At 41.5% G+C, this 21,025-nt stretch overlaps 1 protein-coding gene across 1 annotated transcript in view; it reads left to right on the forward strand.

Annotated features, from left to right (window-relative positions):
• LOC118088522 (membrane cofactor protein-like) overlaps positions 1-7,395 on the forward strand; it is a 28,454-nt gene extending 21,059 nt beyond the window's left edge. The window contains exons 6-8 of the mRNA XM_060277138.1: positions 443-634; positions 1,971-2,156; positions 6,553-7,395. Of these exons, the coding sequence (XP_060133121.1) occupies positions 443-634; positions 1,971-2,156; positions 6,553-6,821 (647 nt within the window). The 3' untranslated portion in view covers positions 6,822-7,395. The remainder of the gene's footprint in view (positions 1-442; positions 635-1,970; positions 2,157-6,552) is intronic.
• Positions 7,396-21,025: the final 13,630 nt, after the last annotated feature.

Raw genomic sequence — 21,025 nt, forward strand, 5'->3', positions numbered from 1 at the left:
GGTCCAGTCGTGACCGACTCTGAGGTTGCGGCGCTCATCTCGCATTATTGGCCGAGGGAGCCGGTGCACAGCTTCCAGGTCACATAGCCAGCATGACTAAGCTGCTTCTGGCGAACCAGAGCAGCGCACGGAAACGCCGTTTACCTTCCCACCAGAGCGGTACCTATTTATCTACTTGCACTTTGACGTGCTTTCAAACTGCTACGTTGGCAGGAGCTGGGACCGAACAACATCGTGGGAATTCGAACCACCGACCTTCTGATCGGCAAGCCCTAGGCTCTGTGGTTTAACCCACATTGCCACCCACGTCCCGCATTTAAGATATATCACTTCTAAATAAATGTATTTAAAATAGTAGTTGTTACATGGTATGTTTTGGATTTTTCAAAAGTATGCTGTTGACAGTTTTACCATTTTGCTGAATTATTCAATTTTATTTTAGGAGCTGTATGTATAAACCCTCCAGACATTCCTGGTGGATCCCACAATGGAACTGGACCTCCTTATCCTTATGGAATAGTGATCAAATACAACTGCACGGAGACTCTCTCACTCATTGGAGAACCTATTATATACTGTGATGTTGATAAGACTAATAGACCACTGTGGAGCAGTAAACCCCCAAAATGCCAAGGTTGTTTTTTTTAATATATACCAGTTTTTCCTTCATGATGATTATAAAAAACAAAACCTGTTGACTTGTCAGGAGGTTCTGCTGTATTGTTGCATCCCTTTCCCACCTTACATTTTTTAAGAATTTGAGATAAACGGCAAAATGTCCAGGCTCTTATTTTGTCTACTTTTTGTTGTTGTTGTAAAAAGCCTTCTGGCACTTGACTTTTACAATTTTAACCAATGAATGAAATCATAGAAATTATTGATATTTGGGAAAAGGCTAAAGCATTAACTTCCTGGTTCATTAATGGGTGATTGCTGAATCACAGAAAACAAGGATGTTCCTCAGGATTTGAGTGTATAGGAGTATGTCTATCGCACATACTCCTTGCAGTAAAACAAAGTCAGGTATTTTTTCATACAGAATGGGTGGCATCATTCCCATTTGTAATGCCTACCCAATTATCATTGTACATTCAGTGGCTGGATACATACCCACTAGAGAAGAGTAAACTGGTCCAATTAACACAGATTTTTCTTCTCTGGGTGGAGGTAGGATGTTATAATACTTTTCATAAAGGTCTGTTTTTTCTACTCACTTTCTGAGATAGAATCTTTTAGTAGTGAGAAGTACAGTAAAGCGGTAAAGGGAAAGGGACCCTTTTATCTTTAGGTAAATTAGGTCCAGTTGCGGACGACTCTGGGATTGCAGTGCTCATCTTGCTTTACTGGCCGAGGGAGCCAGCATACAGCTTCCGGGTCATGTGGGCCAGCATGACTAAGCCGCTTCTGGCATATATATATATACCAGTTTTTCCTTCATGATGATTATAAAAAACAAAACCTGTTGACTTGTCAGGAAGTTCTTTTGTATTATTGCATCCCTTTCCCACCTTACATTTTTTAAGAATTTGAGATAAAAGGCAAAATGTCCACTCTTATTTTGTCTACTTTTTGTTGTTGTTGTAAAAAGCCTTCTGGCCCTTGACTTTTACAGTTTTAACCAATGAATATAATCATAGCAATTATTGATATTTGGGAAAAGGCTAAAGCATTAACTTCCTGGTTCATTGATGGTTAGAAAAGTGATTGCTGAATCACAGAAAACAAGGATTTTAGTGTACATCACATACCCCTTGCAGTAAAACAAAGTCAGGTATTTTTTCATACAGAATGGGTGACATCATCCCCATTTGTAAAGCCTACCCAATTATCATTGTACATTCAGTGGCTGGATACATTCCCACTAGAGAAGAGTAAACTGGTCCAATTAACACGGATTTTTCTTCTCTGGGTGGCAGATTTTTCTTCTCACTTTCTAAGATTTTGATTTTTAATATTATTTCTGCTTTCAGTGATTATATGTGCAGATCCAGTAGTTCAAGATGGAGTAAAGAAGATAAGTGAGTTTAAAGATTACTATACCTTTGGCAGCAATATTACATTTGAATGTGAAATTGGATACTTCATGATCGGAAGTTATATCATTCGATGTGTGGCGAACAATACTTGGATCCCTAAAGCGCCATCCTGCAAAAAGAGTAAGAATTATTTAAAAACAAAAATATTAGCATCTATGTTTCTGCATTCAACAATAAGAAGCCATTTAAAACGACATTTATGCCTAGGGCGTGCACATTCCGAAATGCAGGCATGCAAAGAAGTATGTCGAAACACATAGTTTAAAGAGTGATTATTTAGCCTCACTAGTCACACAGAGGTATGTTATTTATTTATAACAAAAGCCAAAGTCATGAGAATTCATATGAAAGATGTCACAAATAATAATTATTAGAACTTGAACATATGAGAACAAAATTATGAAATAGAAATAGATTCTCAAAGCTGTGGCCACTATTTATAAAAGAAAGTGTAGGGAGAGAATTGCCAATTGTGTTATTGAGCTATAAATCTGATCATATAGTCTGCATTGTATAATTCTGAGTATGGCTTAGCCACCCCACCCCCCTTGTTCTCTTTGCCTCTATGCCTCTGTGTGCCAAAGGGGAAGCCAGACAGAATGCCCTGCTAAGCTATCAAGGCTAAGAGCTGACCTTGTCTGGAACACAGAGAAAGCCTTATCAGCGGATGAGCCTGGCGCTGGAAGCTGCTATGCTTGACGCATAGTCTTACTCAAGGCTGAGTCAGCATGTGCTTATGCACAGGACCGGACACGGATATTCCTTATATGTACTTGTGACCCCCTTGCGTGCACACATTTACAGAGGAAGGGGGGGGCAAAGAAGTGTATAAGAATGTTTGCAAATTTGTGTTTCTTTACTCTTGTCATCAGGAGTCTCTCTAATAAGAGATTAAAACTCTTTCTCTGGAACTCAAGACTGTCCTTCCTTGCCTGGGCGCAACTTAAAGGACCTGTCTCTGTCCTTCCTTGCCTGGGCGCAACTTAAAGGACCCTTAGTAGCTGATAAGGCTACAAAAGAAGTTCTGCAAACAATACAGATTATAAACTGACAAGATTTCCAGGATTGAATCTCATTTCATATTTCATCAGAATCAGAACGGAGAATCATTCATAGATGGTCCTCTGTTTTGTAAGACCTCAGCCAAATTTTGATCAGCAGCAACATACTGGTATACCGTGTTTCCCCCTTTTTAAGACGTAGTCATAATATAAGACGTAGCAGGATTTTCAAGCATTTGAGAAATATAAGCCACACCCCGAAAATAAGCCATACCTAAGACGGCCCTGGATAGAGCTCCTGAGGGTGGCCAGCCTCGCTATCGCCACCTCCGCTACTGCTGCCACCCCGCACGCTCTTCGTCCCCCTGTTGTTGTTTTAGTTAGTTTCTCCCCGCTGCAGCGTCTCCCGGGTCCCGCATGCTGAAGCGCGGGCAGATAAAGGTTCGCTCCGCATAGGATCGGCCTGCCGCGGCTGCAGAGCGGAGCACCGAGCCAGCGGCCTAGCCTCTTTCTCTTTTTTTGCCCAGCTGAGGAGGCCTGCAGCCCCGCCGCCGGAATCGGCGGCTGCAGGGCGGAGCGCTCCGCAGCGCCGAGCGCTCGGAGAGCCTTGCAGCGGGCGGAGCGCCGAGCCAATAGCCTGGCCTCTTCCTGCCCCAGCCGAGGTGGTCTGCCGCCCCGCCGTCAGAATCGGCGGCTGCAGAGCGGAGCGCTCCGCAGCGCCGAGTGTGCGGAGCGCCCTGCAGCTGGCGGAGCGCCGAGCCAGCGGCCTGGCCTCTTCCTGGCCCGGCCGAGGAGACCTGCCACCCCGCCATTGGAATCGGCGGCTGCAGGGCGGAGCGCTCCGCAGCGCCGAGCGCTCGGAGCGTCCTGCAGCGGGCGGAGCGCCGAGCCAACAGCCTGGCCTCTTCCTGCCCCAGCCGAGGAGGTCTGCTGCCCCACCGCCGGAATCGGCGGCTGCAGAGCGGAGCGCTCCGCAGCGCCGAGCGCTCGGAGCGCCCTGCAGCGGGCGGAGCGCCGAGCCAGCAGCCTGGCCTCTTCCTGGCCCGGCCAAGGAGACCTGCCACCCCCGCCGCTGGAATCGGCGGCTGCAGGGCGGAGCGCTCCGCAGCGCCGAGCGCCCGGCAGCGCTGGGCAGAGCAAAGAGCCAGCGACCTGTCACCTCGGTGCCTGGAACCTGCTGCTGCTGCGCAGAGCGCCCAGCAGCACCATGCAGAGCACCCAGCAGCACCCCGAGCCCTCGGCCCGGCCCGGCCAAGGAGGCCTTAAGGTACCATAAAAACATAATTAAAAAATTAAGACATCCCCTGAAAATAAGACACCGTGTGTTTTTTTGATGAAAAAATGTTATAAGACGGTGTCTTAAAAAAGGGGAAACACGGTACTTACTCCTTGCGCAGAAGTCTAAATTCTTCCCTGTTGGATTGCAGTTTTGAATTTGAATGTTTAAATTACATTATCTTATGAAGCTTTTCAAAATTCATTTTTTAAATATTGGAATCCCGTTTTTATTACAGTCCTTTGTAATATTCAACCATTTGGTTGAATTCAAATGGTTAAGAGCTTACGGAAGAAACAAATGAGATGTCATATTATTGTGACTTTATATATGTACATATTATAACATTGTTAATTTTTTTATAATGATTTTTATTAGAATTATTACAAAACAAAAAATAAAAAGCACAAAAATATAAAAAGACACTACAATAACAACAATAAAAAGAAAAACAAACACACAAATTCAAATTACTTATTCCTTTTTCCTTCACATTATATATGGGGTCCCCCTCGGGTTCCCGTCCACTGCGGTTCTTTGTCAGATTAAATTTTAGCAATTTCTACACCATTTTAATCACCTTTTCTAAACTTATTTTACTCATTTCCACTTAACATATTCATACATTCCACAGTTTCTTTTTAACCTAATTCTGATCTTAATATGTTACTTTTACATATTTTTCTATATTTTTCTAAATATAGTTTAAAATCTTTCCATTCTTCTTCTGTCGCTTCTTCTCCCCGGTTGCGGATTCTTCCGGTCATCTCAGGCAGTTCCATAAACTCCATCATCTTCATCTGCCAGTCATCAACTGTTGGTAGTACATGTGATTTCCAGTTCTTAGGTAATAAAATTCTCGCCGCCGTCGTGGCATACATAAAAAAAGATACATTTTTCTTAGGAATCTCCTTGCCAACAATGCCCAGTGGAAATGCTTCTGGTTTCTTAACAAATGTGTTTTTCAACACTTTCTTAAGTTCATTATAAATCTTATCCCAGAAGTCACTTACCAGTGGACACGTCCACCACATGTGGTAAAAGGAACCCTCTTCTTTCTTGCATCTCCAACATTTATTATCATGATTATGATAGATCTAATTTTACTGGTGTAAGGTACAATCTATACATCACTTTCATTATGTTTTCTCTTAGCAAACTACAAGCAGTAAATTTAATATTCTGTTGCCAAAGTTTTTCCCAATCCTCTATCATAATATTATGTCCAACATCCTTTGCCCACAAAATCATATTATAACATTGCTAAATACCAATGCCAGTCTCCACAGCAGTGCCAGAGTCCAGGGAGTACCAGACACTTATCTAGGGTCTGTGTTTGCTTTTGGAAAATGAAGCACAGTGGAGCCTGGGATGTCTTTATGATATTTGGTTTATTTGTACAAATAAACAACCTGACTCTACAATATAAGGGTGCCCCAGGCTAACACCTCAAAAAGAAATTAAATGACTTAATTAAATGACACATGTTGATCTCCTAGGCTTTAGAAATGTCTAATATACAATTTAGGAAGTTTGCCTCACATAATTAGCATTTCATAAATGCTAATTTCAGAAGGTAACATGCAACTTAGACTTGTTCTACGATTACATTCTTGATTACATTCTAACACTTGGGGGTCTGATACACAGTTTTAACATGCAAAGCTTAATTAAATTATAGCACCTACCAACCTATAACAATATTATCAAACAAATGTTAACATTTTGCACCATGTTTTTAAGAAAGTAATATAAAAAAGCAAAATGATGTACTAAAGGGGATCTATGGCTGTCGTCTATGAAGGTAGTTCCCCATCGGTTACTTTGTCTTTTGTTACATATATTTGGGGGCCCTCTCCGTTGATTTTTATTAGTCATTTGTGCCCAAAAAGAAAGAAGCTGCCTGATAAAGTTTCTTAGCCTGGTTGCCTGTGAGCTGTGCTTACCACAACCAGTCAAGTGGCTATTTTACAAGCTTCCCCAATGTGTGACTGCTCAGAAAATACTCAGAGAACAGAAGTTACTTTTGATGATGTCACAGGAATGGGATTTGCATGACTTGGCCATGAAGCAATTAGTAGTAAACTGCATTTTGTGACTTACTTTCATAGATTACTCAAAATTCAGGTATGTGATATTATGGTAATACCTGGAATCCTACTATGAACTTATAAAAGCAAGGCTAAAATGATGTAGACATTATTTTATATATATTGTGGTTTTATTTTTCTTGTTATAGTTTCTCAAGATATTTGTGGTGCTCCAGGAATTCTAAAAGGAAGTGTACATCCACCACAACCTCATTATAAACTTGGAAGTATCATTTCTGTGCAGTGTGATAAAAAGTATTCTTTTCCTGATGAAACCATGGAGATGAAAGCAGAATGCAAAGGCTACAATCAGTGGGATCCTCCTATACAACTTTGTTTCTGTATGTATAAATTCAGCTCTGTGGTATTGACGTCTGTTGATAAAGAAGATAAAAACTTTAAAGCCCTACTAGGTTAGACAAGTCCACTTACTTTAAACGGTCAGACGGCATTGCGGCCTGGCCACGGGCCTGGTCAGTGATCCAGCAGTCAGCTGGGGAGGACTGTGGGCCTGCTTGCAGATTGGCCTTTGGCTGGCAGGCCTGGACCCGGGGAGTCCAGCTCCATTTCCAGCTCTACAATACTGCTTTTTTTGCATTGCAGTAAACACAGCTATACACAATATTCAAAGTGTTGCTGCACCATAGATTTATATAAAGGCATGCAATAAGCAGTTTCATTTTTCATCCTTTTTCTAATCCTCATCATAGAGTTTGCCTTTTCACAGCAACTGTAGGTTAGATGGCACTCTGCTTCTAATACCATGCTCAAGACAGATACTATTTCCCAATTGTCTAAATCAGAGATAGGCAACCTGAACCCAAACCTTGTCTGAACACCTCCTGAAGCTATTCAGTTCTTACACCCCGCCATTCTTTCTTTTTACCTGGGCTTTAAATCCCTTCCCCTTAATACAGTATGTAGTTTCAGAACAACTAGAAGGAGTATATTTTATTTGATGAAGAATAAAATCATTTTCCTGTTTATATTGCTTGAGGACAATAAGTCCCACAGCCAGCTGTCAGAGAACAAATTGGCAGGCTTTTGCTTTGTGTGTGTATAGCATACTAAAGGAAGAAAGGGTTTATTTTCACTGGTTTTATAAAACCATAACTGTATCAATCAGGTGTGCTGAATTTTAAAAAATTTAAATATAAGAGCATCCTGCTAGAGCAGGTGAATGACACACACACACCCCGCCCAGCATCATATTCTTACAGTGACCAACCAGATGCCTATGGGAAGCATGCAAGCCAGGACACCCAAGCACAAGAGCATCCACCCCTTGTGTGCTTTCCAGCAACTAGTATTTAGAAGTATACAGTCTCCGATCATGGAGACAGATCATATTCATCATGGCTAATAGCACCTGATAGTTTTATATTCCATTAATTTGTCTAAATCTCTTAAAGCCATCCAACTTGGTGGTCATCACTGCCTCTTTTGGGGGGGGGGCAGGAGAGTTCCATAGTTTATATGTTGCATGAATAAGGTTTTGAATACTTCAGCATTCAGCTTCACTGGAACAGCTTCTAAGTGTTATAAGTTCTAGGGCAGGGTTCCCCAAACTAAGGCCACGGGCCGCATGCAGCCCACAAGGCTCATTTATGCGGCCCCCGGCAATTCTGGTGCACTTCCGGGCCGGGGGAGGCTCGTGCGCATGCTCACCAGCTATTTCCGGCGCCTTTCTGACCCAGAAGTGGGCCAGAAATCGCATGTGCCTGTGCTCCGCCCCGAATCCAGGTAAGTTTGGGGACCCCTGTTCTAGTGTTATTGAAAAGGGAGAAAAGCTACTCCTTCTAGGTATACAGTTAAATTCTATGTATATATTGTATATGCATGCATGCATTTTTTTCATAATATTTATATACCACCCAAGTTAGCATTATTTGGGCAGTGAAAATGTAATGGGTGGTAGTCCACTAGTTTTTATACTAGTGTAAGGAGATTTCACCAATCTCCTCCTTCCATGTATGGCTTGCACCATCCCTATAGCTCCAAAGGGATAGTGAAACCCACAGAAGAGATTTTGGAGGAACAGGGGAAAAGTCTAGAAACAATGGGGCAAAGTAAAAATAATAGTAATTTCAGGTAACACAATTCCCAGTGTAGTGTCACCTATAAATTGCAATTGTTGAATTCTCTCATTCCTCGTAATGTAGGATGGGCATGACTAATATGATGGTGTTTAGGCCATAGTTGCAAAGCTGAATGCTGTGTGTCTTGCTCAATAGCTAGCTTGTGAATTGTTGGGAGAAGTAAAGAGAGGGTGATGCTGGGTCTTTCTCTTACTTACACACACACACACACACACACACACACACCATTTACCTCTCCTAAGGATCCACACGCTACTAAGGATTCACACGCTAGCAAGGTTATGCTTAAAATTCTACAAGGCAGGCTTAAACAGTATGTGGACCGAGAATTCCTAGAAGTACAAGCTGGATGTCGAAGAGGCAGAGGAACCAGAGACCAAATTGCAAACATGTGCTGGATTATGGAGAAAGCTAGAGAGTTCCAGAAAAATATCTACTTCTGCTTCATTGATTACTCAAAAGCATTTGACTGTGTCGACCACAGCAAACTATGGCAAGTTTTTAAAGAAATGGGAGTACCTGATCATCTCATCTGTCTCCTGAGAAATCTCTATGCGAGACAAGAAGCTACAGTTAGAATTGGACATAGAATAACTGAATGGTTCAAAATTGCGAAAGGAGTACGACAGGGCTGTATATTGTCTCCCTGCTTTCCTATCCATTCTGAAGGAAATCAACCCTGAGTGCTCACTGGAAGGACAGGTCGTGAAGCTGAGGCTCCAATACTTTGGCCACCTCATGAGAAGAGAAGACTCCCTGGAAAATACCCTGATGTTGGGAAAGATTGAGGGCACTAGGAGAAGGGGACGACAGAGGACGAGATGGTTGGACTGTTCTCAAAGCCACCAACATGAGTCTGACCAAACTGCGGGAGGCAGTGGAAGACAGGAGTGCCTGGTGTGCTCTAGTCCATGGGGTCACAAAGAGTCGGACACGACTAAATGACTAAACAAGAAGGATCCACAAACAAGTACAGTGGTACTTCTGGTTGCAGACGGGATCCGTTCCAGAGCTCCAGTCAGATCCCGAGTTTTCTGCACCCAGAAGGACTGCTTTTGTGCATGCGCACAGCACGGTAGAGCGCTTCGCTTCAGCACATGCATGTGCGGTGAAACCTGGAAAAATACTTCCGGGTTTGCCCCGTACGTATCCTGAAGGATATATAACCCGAGGTGAATGTAAGTAGAGGTACCACTGTAATCAATATTTTGATGCATCACACACAGCTTTGCAACCATGGCCTAAGAGTCTAGCCACACCACAGGAGGAAGCAGCAACAAAGCTATTTTGGTGATTAATCAAATCTCAACACCCTGGCTCAGATAGCATCAGGACTTTTTCCCCCAGCCAGAACTCACCAGAACTCAGTTCCAGCACCTCTCAGATGGGCAGCATTTCATTTCAAAGAGAATGAAGGAGGTGCTCATGGGGTGTTCTGGCACCTCTTTTTCTAGAAAAATAGCACTAGATAGCATATTGGTGCATAACAAAGGAGTAAAAAAAGCCACCCTTGTAACTTTTGCCTCATGCAGTCATGAAAGAAAATTTGTAAGATTTATGGAAGGTGTCTATTGTGTGCATTTTTTCTGGAGTAGCTCTCCTAAGAAGTCTGCATAGAATTACCTCTGGTGCCATCCTGGAAAGAATTATGCCCCTTCCTGCCCCTTTTCACAGATACTAGTTTTGGGGAAACAGACTGGCCTGCTCGAAGAGAGGGGAGAAATTCTGGAGGAGAGGGTCAATTCGAGTTGAGCCTGCTTGGCAGCTTTTTAGGTAGGGGGTCAGTTCTCCTACAGTTTTTTCTGAATGATGATTTTTGTTTGCACTCTTAGGCTTAAAAGGTCCTTCCAGATCTATACATTACATCAATAGGTTTTCTTAACATTTTGTACAGAACATTCTGCATCTTGCAAATCAAGTTGTATAAGTATGAAAGATTTTGGAAAATAATCTTATTTCTATGTGTACTTTTGTGTTCCTTTCTTATTTATGATCATTGTGTGTGTGTTTTTTCAGTTAGATTATCCCCAGACATTGCTAAACTCCGTATCTCTAATGGAAGAATAAAACATGGGGGAAAAGAATACTATTATCCTGGGGATGAAGTTATTGTTCAGTGCTATGCTGGCTATTTTTCAAAAGGATCATCTAAGTTTAAATACATTGGTGGAAAAAAATGGGTGCCTAATACTCCATATTGTTATCTGAGTAAGTATTAATCCTTGTGAAAATGTAACATTCCAAATATTTTTCAATTGATATGAGACTGCCTTCTTGACCAAGTTCCAGCTGCTAACGAGATTGCTTCTCTTTGATTTTCATAGAATCATAGAATCATAGAGTTGGAAGAGACCACAAGGGCCATCCAGTCCAACCCCCTGCCAAGCAGGAAACACCATCAAAGCATTCCTGACAGATGGCTGTCAAGCCTCTGCTTAAAGACCTCCAAAGAAGGAGACTCCACCACACTCCTTGGCAGCAAATTCCACTGCCGAACAGCTCTTACTGTCAGGAAGTTCTTCCTAATGTTTAGGTGGAATTTTCTTTCTTGTAGTTTGAATCCGTTGCTCCGTGTCCGCTTCTCTGGAGCAGCAGAAAACAACCTTTCTCCCTCCTCTATATGACATCCTTTTATATATTTGAACATGGTTATCATATCACCCCTTAACCTTCTCTTCTCCAGGCTAAACATACCCAGCTCCCTAAGCCGTTCCTCATAAGGCATCGTTTCCAGGCCTTTGACCATTTTGGTTGCCCTCTTCTGGACACGTTCCAGCTTATCAGTATCCTTCTTGAACTGTGGTGCCCAGAACTGGACACAGTACTCCAGGTGAGGTCTGACCAGAGCAGAATACAGTGGTACTATTACTTCCCTTGATCTAGATGCTATACTCCTATTGATGCAGCCCAGAATTGCATTGGCTTTTTTAGCTGCTGCATCACACTGCTGACTCATGTCAAGTTTGTGGTCTACCAAGACTCCTAGATCCTTTTCACATGTACTGCTCTCAAGCCAGGTGTCTCCCATCCTGTATTCGTGCCTTTCATTTTTTTTTGCCCAAGTGTAGTACTTTACATTTCTCCTTGTTAAAATTCATCTTGTTTGCTTTGGCCCAGTTGTCTAATCTGTTAAGGTCATTCTGAAGTGTGATCCTGTCCTCTGGGGTGTTAGCCACCCCTCCCAATTTGGTGTCATCTGCAAACTTGCTCAGGATGCCCTCAAGCCCATCATCCAAGTCATTGATAAAGATGTTGAACAAGACTGGGCCCAAGACAGAACCCTGTGGCACCCCACTAGTCACTACTCTCCAGGATGAGGAGGAGCCATTGATGAGCACCCTTTGGGTTCGGTCAGTAAGCCAGTTACAAATCCACTGAATGGTAGCATTGTCTAGCCCACATTTTACCAGCTTCTTTACAAGAATATCATGGGGCACCTTGTCAAAGGCCTTGCTGAAATCAAGATAGGCTACATCCACAGCGTTCCCTTCATCTACCAGGCTTGTAATTCTGTCAAAAAATGAGATCAGATTAGTCTGACATGACTTATTTTTCAGGAACCCATGCTGACTTTTAGTGATCACAGACTGTTTCTTTCTAGGTGCTCACAGACTGTTTGCTTAATGATCTGCTCTAGAATCTTTCCTGGTATTGATGTCAGGCTGACTGGGCGGTAATTGTTTGGGTCCTCTCTTTTCCCCTTTTTGAAAATAGGGACAACATTTGCCCTCCTCCAGTCTGCTGGAACTTCGCCTGTTCTCCAGGAATTTTCAAAGATTATTGCCAGTGGTTCTGAAATCACCTCTGCCAGTTCTTTTAATACTCTTGGATGTAGTTCATCTGGCCCTGGAGACTTGAATACATCTAAACTAGCCAAGTATTCTTGTACTACCTCCTTACTTATTCTGGGCTGTGTTTCCCCTGCTGAATCATCTGCTCCATATTCTTCAGGTCGGGCGTTGTTTTCTTTCTTGGAGAAGACTGAGGCAAAGAAGGCATTGAGGAGTTCTGCCCTTTCTCTGTTTCATGTTTTAGGGAATCTTACAGGGGCGTACCCAGGATCAAAACTAGGGGGGGGGCAAGCCATGGTCATTCAGGGGCGGGGCCAAGGCATGGGAGGGGCCACAAAGTGGGAATGTGGGCGGGGCTACAGGGCCAGCGGGCCCAACAACTCGGTGGCGGCGGCTGCAGCCGTTAAATGAACCCCCTAAACTCTCTCATACGAAATTCCCCTGCTCTGAAGCAGGGCCGTCTCTAGGTCCAGGTCCGGTGGCGCGGGGCGCCAGGCCACCAGGGGCACCACTACGCCCGCTGAGAGGCGCAGCAGAGGCCGATCCAGGCGCACCTCTCAGCTGTTCAGCGGCTTCAGGCCGCTTTCCGGAGGCTTCCCTAGTCGACCTTCTAGGGGTGGCAGCTGCCCCCCTTGCCCCATGCTAGGTACGCCCATGGAATCTTAATCACCTTCCAGGCAAAGCCAAAAATAAAAGCTTTATTTGTTTATATTTTCATTTCCACACAGTCTATTTAAAAAAACCAACAAACCCATATTATCATAATAAATTCAACTTTCCAATATCGCTTGCTTTATAAATGTTATAGACGATTCTTGTAAGGGAGGTTTTGTTAGGTAGATATTAAGGACAGCAAAAAAAAAAAAAGAAGAAGTACACCCCCCCCCATCAACTCTGTCACATACCATTCTAGCGCTCTGCTGTAATCATTCTTCGGTTATCTTTTATTTCCTCAGAGGCTAGGTTTAGCAGAATAAATCTTCCCTCTTCGTCTGAAGCATGTCCAAAACTTAAATCCAATTATTATTCTTAAGCCATGGAATTTGGTTCGCTCGTGAAAGCAGCGTCCAGGAGTGCCAGACCATCTTGGGGGTTTCCATCCAGTGCCCCCAGCCCCTCCTTTCCGAAGTCGAAGCTGGTTGATGGGCATCTGCGGCTGAGACTGCGTCTTCCCGTACCCATGGGAAGATTTAGGGAGGCTGTTTACTCCCATTCTCAGCCTCTAATTACCCTGTGATGGCCGGAGAGATGTTATTTTAAGCCATCTTCTACGGTGCCCCAAGCAAAAATCCATTTCTTTCACCATTCCCTCATAGGTGAACCTACCCCGTCACGTCCCTGCCCAATTAGCTTTTTAAATTTTTTGTAATATTGTTTTTATTGAAAAGCAAACAAACAAAACAAAATGAGTCATTGATTTTAATCCTTATGGCCAGTTACATACAAATATATTTTCATCATATAAACATGTATTGAAGAAGATGGCCAACGACCCCCCCCCCCCCCGGGAAGAAGCTGTGAGATATCGTAGGTTTGAGCACTTCTGTTTGGGAGCTAATAAAAGAAATAAACTGAAACCAATTTGTCTCAAGCATGCCATTTGTAGTTTCCCTTCTAGCTAGCTAACACCTTTGTATGATCTTGTCCATTAGCACCAGATGCCATGCTCTGTCACACCATTTACGAAATGAACAGCCTTCTGTGTCCTTCTACACATGCACAGTAGCCAGAAGATTACAAACAAGTGACTTACATAACAGATGTTTGTTTTGCCTTTGAGAAAGAGAAAGCAAAGCTATGCCTGTGAGATGGCTCATTTGGTAGAACATAATGTTAAGACCAGCAAGGCTGGATCTGGTCATAAATGCCAACTAATACCAGTTGGACTCAGCAGAGTAAGCACAGGCACAGCAGAAACTTCTTGGTCGCAGATGTAGGCAAGTAGTATGGACACAGGAACTCACTGCCACTAGTACTGAGTAACTATGTACACCTTTATTTATAAAGAAAACAACAGAACATAGATCAGTACTTCTCTATCTCTCTCTATATACAACCACCAACTCCACATGCTCCACTACACAGACTCTCCAGAACTCTCCACACAGAGCACATGTTCACACTCAGTCTTTAAAGGTTTCTACACCAATCACCGAGCTGTTGCTAGGCTTCCATCACCAGGCAGATTATGAGCCCCTAGAGATGGCAGATTCATCCTTCTGGGCATGTTGCCAGTTCGTAATTGCTATGTGACCAGATGCACGTCCTCACACAGGCAAAAACCTCAACACATAAGACTCTTAATCTCAGGATTGCGGGTTTGAGCCCCACATTGAGCATAACGATGTCAACCTTCTAGTGTAACATTTCAGATATGGTCATGAACACAGATCTCCCCAAACCTGTACCTTTAAGCACTCCCACAAAAGATGAATTAAGGTCTCCAATATTTGGTAACCTCTCCAATATACAGGTGGAATGGAGTTGTCAAATGTAGGTGTACTGGAGTCCAGTGCCATTTATGAATAAGTTGCAGTGTTGATTCTTTAATTACAGTGGAAATAGTTTTAAAAGGGATGTGTGCCCATTCACCCTCTGTGATACTCACATTGAGATCTGATGCCTACTATGTTTAAACTGAAAAATCAAGTAGTATTTTATATGTATCTGTTGCTATCCCTTCACATTTCTAGAACCAATTTCACACAGCTTCTTAAAACCGATTAAGGTATTTTGGTGCATCATGAGTTTAAAACCATGGTTTTATTATTACATTTATGTCCTACCTTTTCTCTAAGCAGCTTGAGGATGTGAGTATCAATGTTTTCATGAAATGTGAGGATTTGTAAGTACTTATTTTTAAAATGAGACTTGTAGCTTTAGTATTGTAAAAGCAAATTCTAATCCTAGCAAAAAGCAAAAAATAAAATAAAATGGAATTAATGAGTCAAATAAAGTCAATGATTATTCTTTTAAACCTGTATGATTTCTTGATTAGTATAGGAGAAAGTTTAAAATGACCAAGTCATATATGAGAGTACGTGCAGTAAGCAAAGCATATCAACCAGTTGTGATATGAAATCCACCTTGAGCTGCAGTACATTCTCATGAGGCTGCCAGTCTGAGTAGACTTTCGATAAATAGTCTTACAATGTTCTTTTCTAAGAAGTTTGCTTATTAGAACCATTTCCCCTTCTTTTCTAGGTATTTTCCTGAGAGTAATTATAGCTGGTATGTAATTTATTGAAAATGGATGGGAGAAACGGGAAGATGTATTAAACATATTTAAATACCAGTGCTTTGTACAATTTCAGATGCTTTTTACCAATAGCAAAAAATACTGGGGTCAGAGATAAGCACTTTGAAGTTTCACTTTTTGAAGAGATTTAAGTCCATGCTTAATTCTCCTTATTGAATTAAGTCCCCTGATTTTCAATAGGGAAATTTAAGTATGGGTTTAAAATCAGCTCATGCCCCTAGAAGTTTCTCCCATATTTTTCTTTGCTAGACAGGATTTACCGTACTTATTTGTTGAATTGACTCTGAACATTGTGCACACCATTGGTGCTTTGTAAATCTTCCACATTTTATCAGTTTGGCACTGGTGCTCAGATATTTGCTCATCAATTGATGAATCTCATTCTTGGGCCCAAAATCTACAAGTACATTGTAACACACACACACACACACACACACACACACACACACACACACACACACACAGGGCATTTACTGGTAATAATTTAAAATGATTTCTGGTACTAAATAGCAGTGTAGGCAGTGAATCACCGATCTTTACTCTATCATAATTGGTGTTTTTTTTGTCTTGGAGTAACTTATGATCACCAAATGACAAATCATTGTATTTTATTGTTAACATTCAAGAGGTGTTATTATGCTTTGAGTAACATTTGAAGGACATTTTCAAATCTGGTTTTGAACTATGCATGAGTTTTCTTGGCCTCTCATGAGCCTTTTTTTGAATAGGATAGTACAGTGGTACCTCAGTTTACAAACACAATTGTTTCCGGAAGTCTGTACTTAACCTGAGGCGTACTTAACCTGAAGCAAACTTTCCCATTGAAAGTAATGGAAAGTGGATTAATCTGTTCCAGACAGGTCCATGGAGTACTCAACCTGAAGCGTACTTAACCCAAGGTATGAGTGTATAGTAATTGGTTCCAGAAGTCCGTACTTAACCTGAGGCATACTTAACCTGAAGCGAACTTTCCCATTGAAAGTAATGGAAAGTGGATTAATCCATTGCAGACGGTCCGTGGAGTAATTAAACTGAAGTGTACTTAACCTGAAGCGAACTTTCCCATTGAAAGTAATGGAAAGTGGATTAATCCGTTCCAGACAGGTCCGCGGAGTACTTACTGAAAATACTCAAACCGAGGCGTACTTAAACCGAGGTATGGTGTATTTTTCTTGTGTTTTTCTTCTTCTTCTTTTAGGATGCCTGTTACCTGTATTGATTGTTGGAACCAAAATGGTTTATCAGAAGTTTTACTTGCAAAGGTAAAATATCTTTTATTACTAAACTCCTCCTTTACTTTCTGTTTTATGTTTCTACATTTTTATTGAATTTTCAATTTTACATCTCCAAACATTTTTTTCCCATAATATTATATCTCCAATGACTTCCCTCCTCCTTCCATGGTTCATTTTGCTTGTCTATACATTTTACATCTGTACATTTTACTTGAACCATTTTAATCATTTCTCCACTCTTAGATCACTCAAATATTTATTACACTGTTGAATTTATCTTAATGCTGCCAGTATTTTCAGCTCTATACTGTTACTTTCCATATACTCAATAAATATTTTCCACTCTTCTTTGAATACATGATCTTCTTGCTCTCTTATTCTATGTGTTAAACCTGCTGGTTCTGCGTATTCTAACATCTTAAGTTGCCAATCCTCCTTGCCTGGGACCTCCGTCGCTTTCCATTTTGGGGCTAACAAAACTTGAGCCACAAATGTTGCATACATTAATAATTTTTTCTGGCACCTAGGAATTTTTGTCTGAACTATTCCCAACAGGAAGGACTCCGATCTTTTTTGAACTCATTGTAGATCATCTCCCAATATTATTTTACCTTTTTACATGTCCACCGCATATGAAAAAACAATTCCCTCCATTTATTTTATTTTTTTACATTTCCAGCACATATCTGATTCTGCTCTGTACATCTTAACCAACCTATTCGGAGTTAAATACCATATATCAATAATTTTCGTATCATTCTCTTTCAATGTATCACATGCAGTAAATTTCAAATCATTTTTCCATAGTTTTTCCCAGAGGTTTAAGTCTATATTGTGTCCTATATCTATTGCCCAGTGTGTTATTGAAACTTTGAGCAGCTTGTATTTTGTTTCGCATTCTCGTAAAAAAAAAATTGTTTTATGTCTCTAAAGTCCACTTTACATATAACTTACATAGAGATTGTCACCATGTAGAGAAAATAGTGCATGCTGTGTCATCAAAAGTGCACTTTCTGTGGTGTTTTTGCTGTTACTAAACTGTATGGGCAGTGGATATGAGCTATGGCTGTCCAAACAGCAAGATATTGCAAAAAGAAAAGGAAAGAAAGAAAGACACACACACTGCACTTATACAGCATGCACTATTATCTCTATTTCCTAATGATTCTCAGCATTTTTTCTTCTTTCCTCTGTACTTTCCTCAGAAATACAGAGAGACCAGGGCCACTTCCAGCTTTGGAGGCCCCTAGTAATAATAATAATTTTAACAATGGCAAGGCACCCAAGAAAAGTGTGTGGTTGTTTATATTGTCAGCTGATCTGAGGACATATTCAAGTCATCACAGTCTAATATGCCATCAGAACATATATATTTTTATTAAGATTTATGAACATTTAAAACCCTTTAATATGACAAAATCTATCAGTTAAGAAATGTGCACCTCTAAGTGGAATGGGTATGCCATGAACAGATCTTTGGAGTGCAGTTGCTGCTTTTTCCAGCTTTGTCATATGATGGACAGGTTGCCCCTATGGAACTGAGCATCCTTTAGTACTTACTGAAGCATGTTAGAGACCAACTAGGTTTGTCATTGGTTACCAGTGACAAACTTAGTTGGTCTCTAAGGTGCTACTGGAAGGAATTTTTAAATTTTGTTTCAACTACTTCAGACCAACACGGCTACCTCCTACCTGTAACTAGAACTACTGAAGCATGGAACGTTTGTTCCTTCAAGTGTTGTTGGACTCCAAATCCATCAGCCCTAGCCATAGTGACCAGTAGTAAGGAATAATAGGCTATAAGTTTCCCATGCTTGTTCTAGTTATTATTATTTTAATGAATAGCTTCCCATAATGGATTGTCTCAAAGCAATTTACAAAAACGAAGAATAGTGATACCGAAAAAATGAATAAATACATTAAAAACAAAATCTGAATAAAAATATCCAATCATTGGGGCTCCCCAAATGCTCAATAAAACAAAAAACATTTTTTGTCTGCCACCAAAACAATGAAAAAGTTGGTGCCGGGCAAGCCTCCCTGGAGAGAACATTCCACTGACATGGAGCTACTACCGGTACAGAAAAAAAGTCTGTTCTTTTGTTGCCACCCTCAAGACCTCTCCCAGAAGTGGCATGCAGAGTAGAGTCTTTATAACTATCTCAGGGTCCGGTCAGGTTCATATGGGAAAGGTGGTCTCACAAACAGATTGATATCCAGTGCAGTTGGGCCAGAGCTATTGTTGAATATTCAAGCCGCCTTCACCCAATTAACAGTTGAGCAGTTGAGTCTAGACTAACTTATTTAGGTCAGGTTACTATTAGGTTAGGCTGGTGCATTAGCTCCAACCCTATCTAGATGTAGCCTAGCCTCAGACAGAGTGTTGCCAAGGGGCAATGGGTTCTTTTAGATTCAGGTTGGCAATAAAAGAAACACCAACTTGTACTTTAAAAGGTTTTATTTGCTAGCTCAGAATAAGTATAGAAAGTCAGCTATCTCATAACATTTTTTGTTGCTGGAAAATCCCCTCCTGAACAAGAGAAGATAGCCCATGTCTCCCATGCTACCCTTGTGTATCTAAGATGACTACTAGGCAGCAGTCCAGTGTCTTATTTTGGTGGCCTTTAAGGGAAGCCCACCATCCCATGCTGTACTCTCTCATGTTGGGGCCTTCCTAGAAGCCCACAACCTCTTCATATGAGACAGTACACACAATTAACTCCTTAAAGGACGCAGCCTAGAAGAAATCTAATGATATTGAACTGGTTCCACCTTCTATACAGGTTTGACATAAATATATTGGAATAAGATTAAGCCAGTTCAGAAACAGTAATTACTGTAGTTCAAACTGTGGCTGCAAAATTGCTAACTGGGATTAAGTGTTGTGGTCATGCTAGTGTTTCACAAACTGCATTGCCTCCAAATCAATTGCTAGTACTTATTTTAAAGCCTTTCATGGCTTCTGCTGAAGATTGTTGTCTCCAGATACCTGAAACATCATTATGTCTCCCTGTCCATACGCTAAGATCTCCAGCAGAGCTCCATCACGGGGTCTTGAGATCTAATAGTGAATCTTCTGACTATTGTGATTAACCGTGCAATCCTGTACATGTCTACTCAGAAATAAATCCCATTGAGTCCAATGGGACCTGTTCTTAGATAAATGTGAAGGGAGTTACAGTGAAAAGAAGGCCTTGTGCATCCACAAAGCACTTCCATGAGGGAGAAGGAAGCCTATTTTCTCTAATTACTTTTCAAAGATAAATGCAACATCTTTTAAAATTAAAAATAATATTCTGTCTGCAACGATATTGTGGTTTTTATATTATAGTGTGGTGGATTGTGTTGGTTTTGGTTCCAATCCATTCCCAACAATTTATATAGAATTACAGTAGTACCTCGGTTTGGTTCCGGAAGTCTGTACTTAACCTGAAGCGTATTTAACCTGAAGCGAACTTTCCCATTGAAAGTAATGGAAAGTGGATTAAATGGTTCCAGACGGGTTCACAGAGTACTTAAACTGAAAGTACTCAAACCGAAGTGTACTTAAACCAAGGTATGACTGTATATAGGTTTTGCACCTTGTTTGGCACCTTGCTGCAGTTTTGGTAGCCTCACAGCAGTGATATACTTCCATACAGATGACCGCCCTGAGACATGGAACAAGTACAGTGGTACCTCGGTTTATGAACACAATTGGTTCCGGAAGTCTGTTCATAAACTGAAGCGTTCATAAACTGAAGCGAACTTTCCCATTGAAAGTAATGGAAAGTGGATTAATCCGTTCCAGACGGTCCGCGGAGTAACTGTTCATAAACTGAAGCGAACTTTCCCATTGAAAGTAATGGAAAGTGGATTAATCCGTTCCAGACGGGTCCGCGAAGTACTTAAACTGAAGCGTTCATAAACTGAAACATGGGTGTAATTGGTTCCGGAAGTCTGTTTATAAACTGAAGCGTTCATAAACTGAAGCGAACTTTCCCATTAAAAGTAATGGAAAGTGAATTAATCCGTTCCAGATGGGTCCGCGGCGTTCATAAACCGAAAATTCATAAACCGAGGTGTTCATAAACCGAGGTTCCACTGTACCGTATATAGGTGGAACTCTCCATTAAGCCTAGAGAGGTGGTTAGCTAAAAGAGTGGGTTGACCATACTTGCTCTTGTACTTCCATTATCTGACAGGGCAGGAACAGAGAGGAGAGAGACGCAGCAGAGCACAACAGCTACCAAAGAACT

This window comes from Zootoca vivipara, chromosome 7 (assembly GCF_963506605.1).
Source record: "Zootoca vivipara chromosome 7, rZooViv1.1, whole genome shotgun sequence".
Lineage (NCBI taxonomy): Eukaryota > Metazoa > Chordata > Lepidosauria > Squamata > Lacertidae > Zootoca > Zootoca vivipara.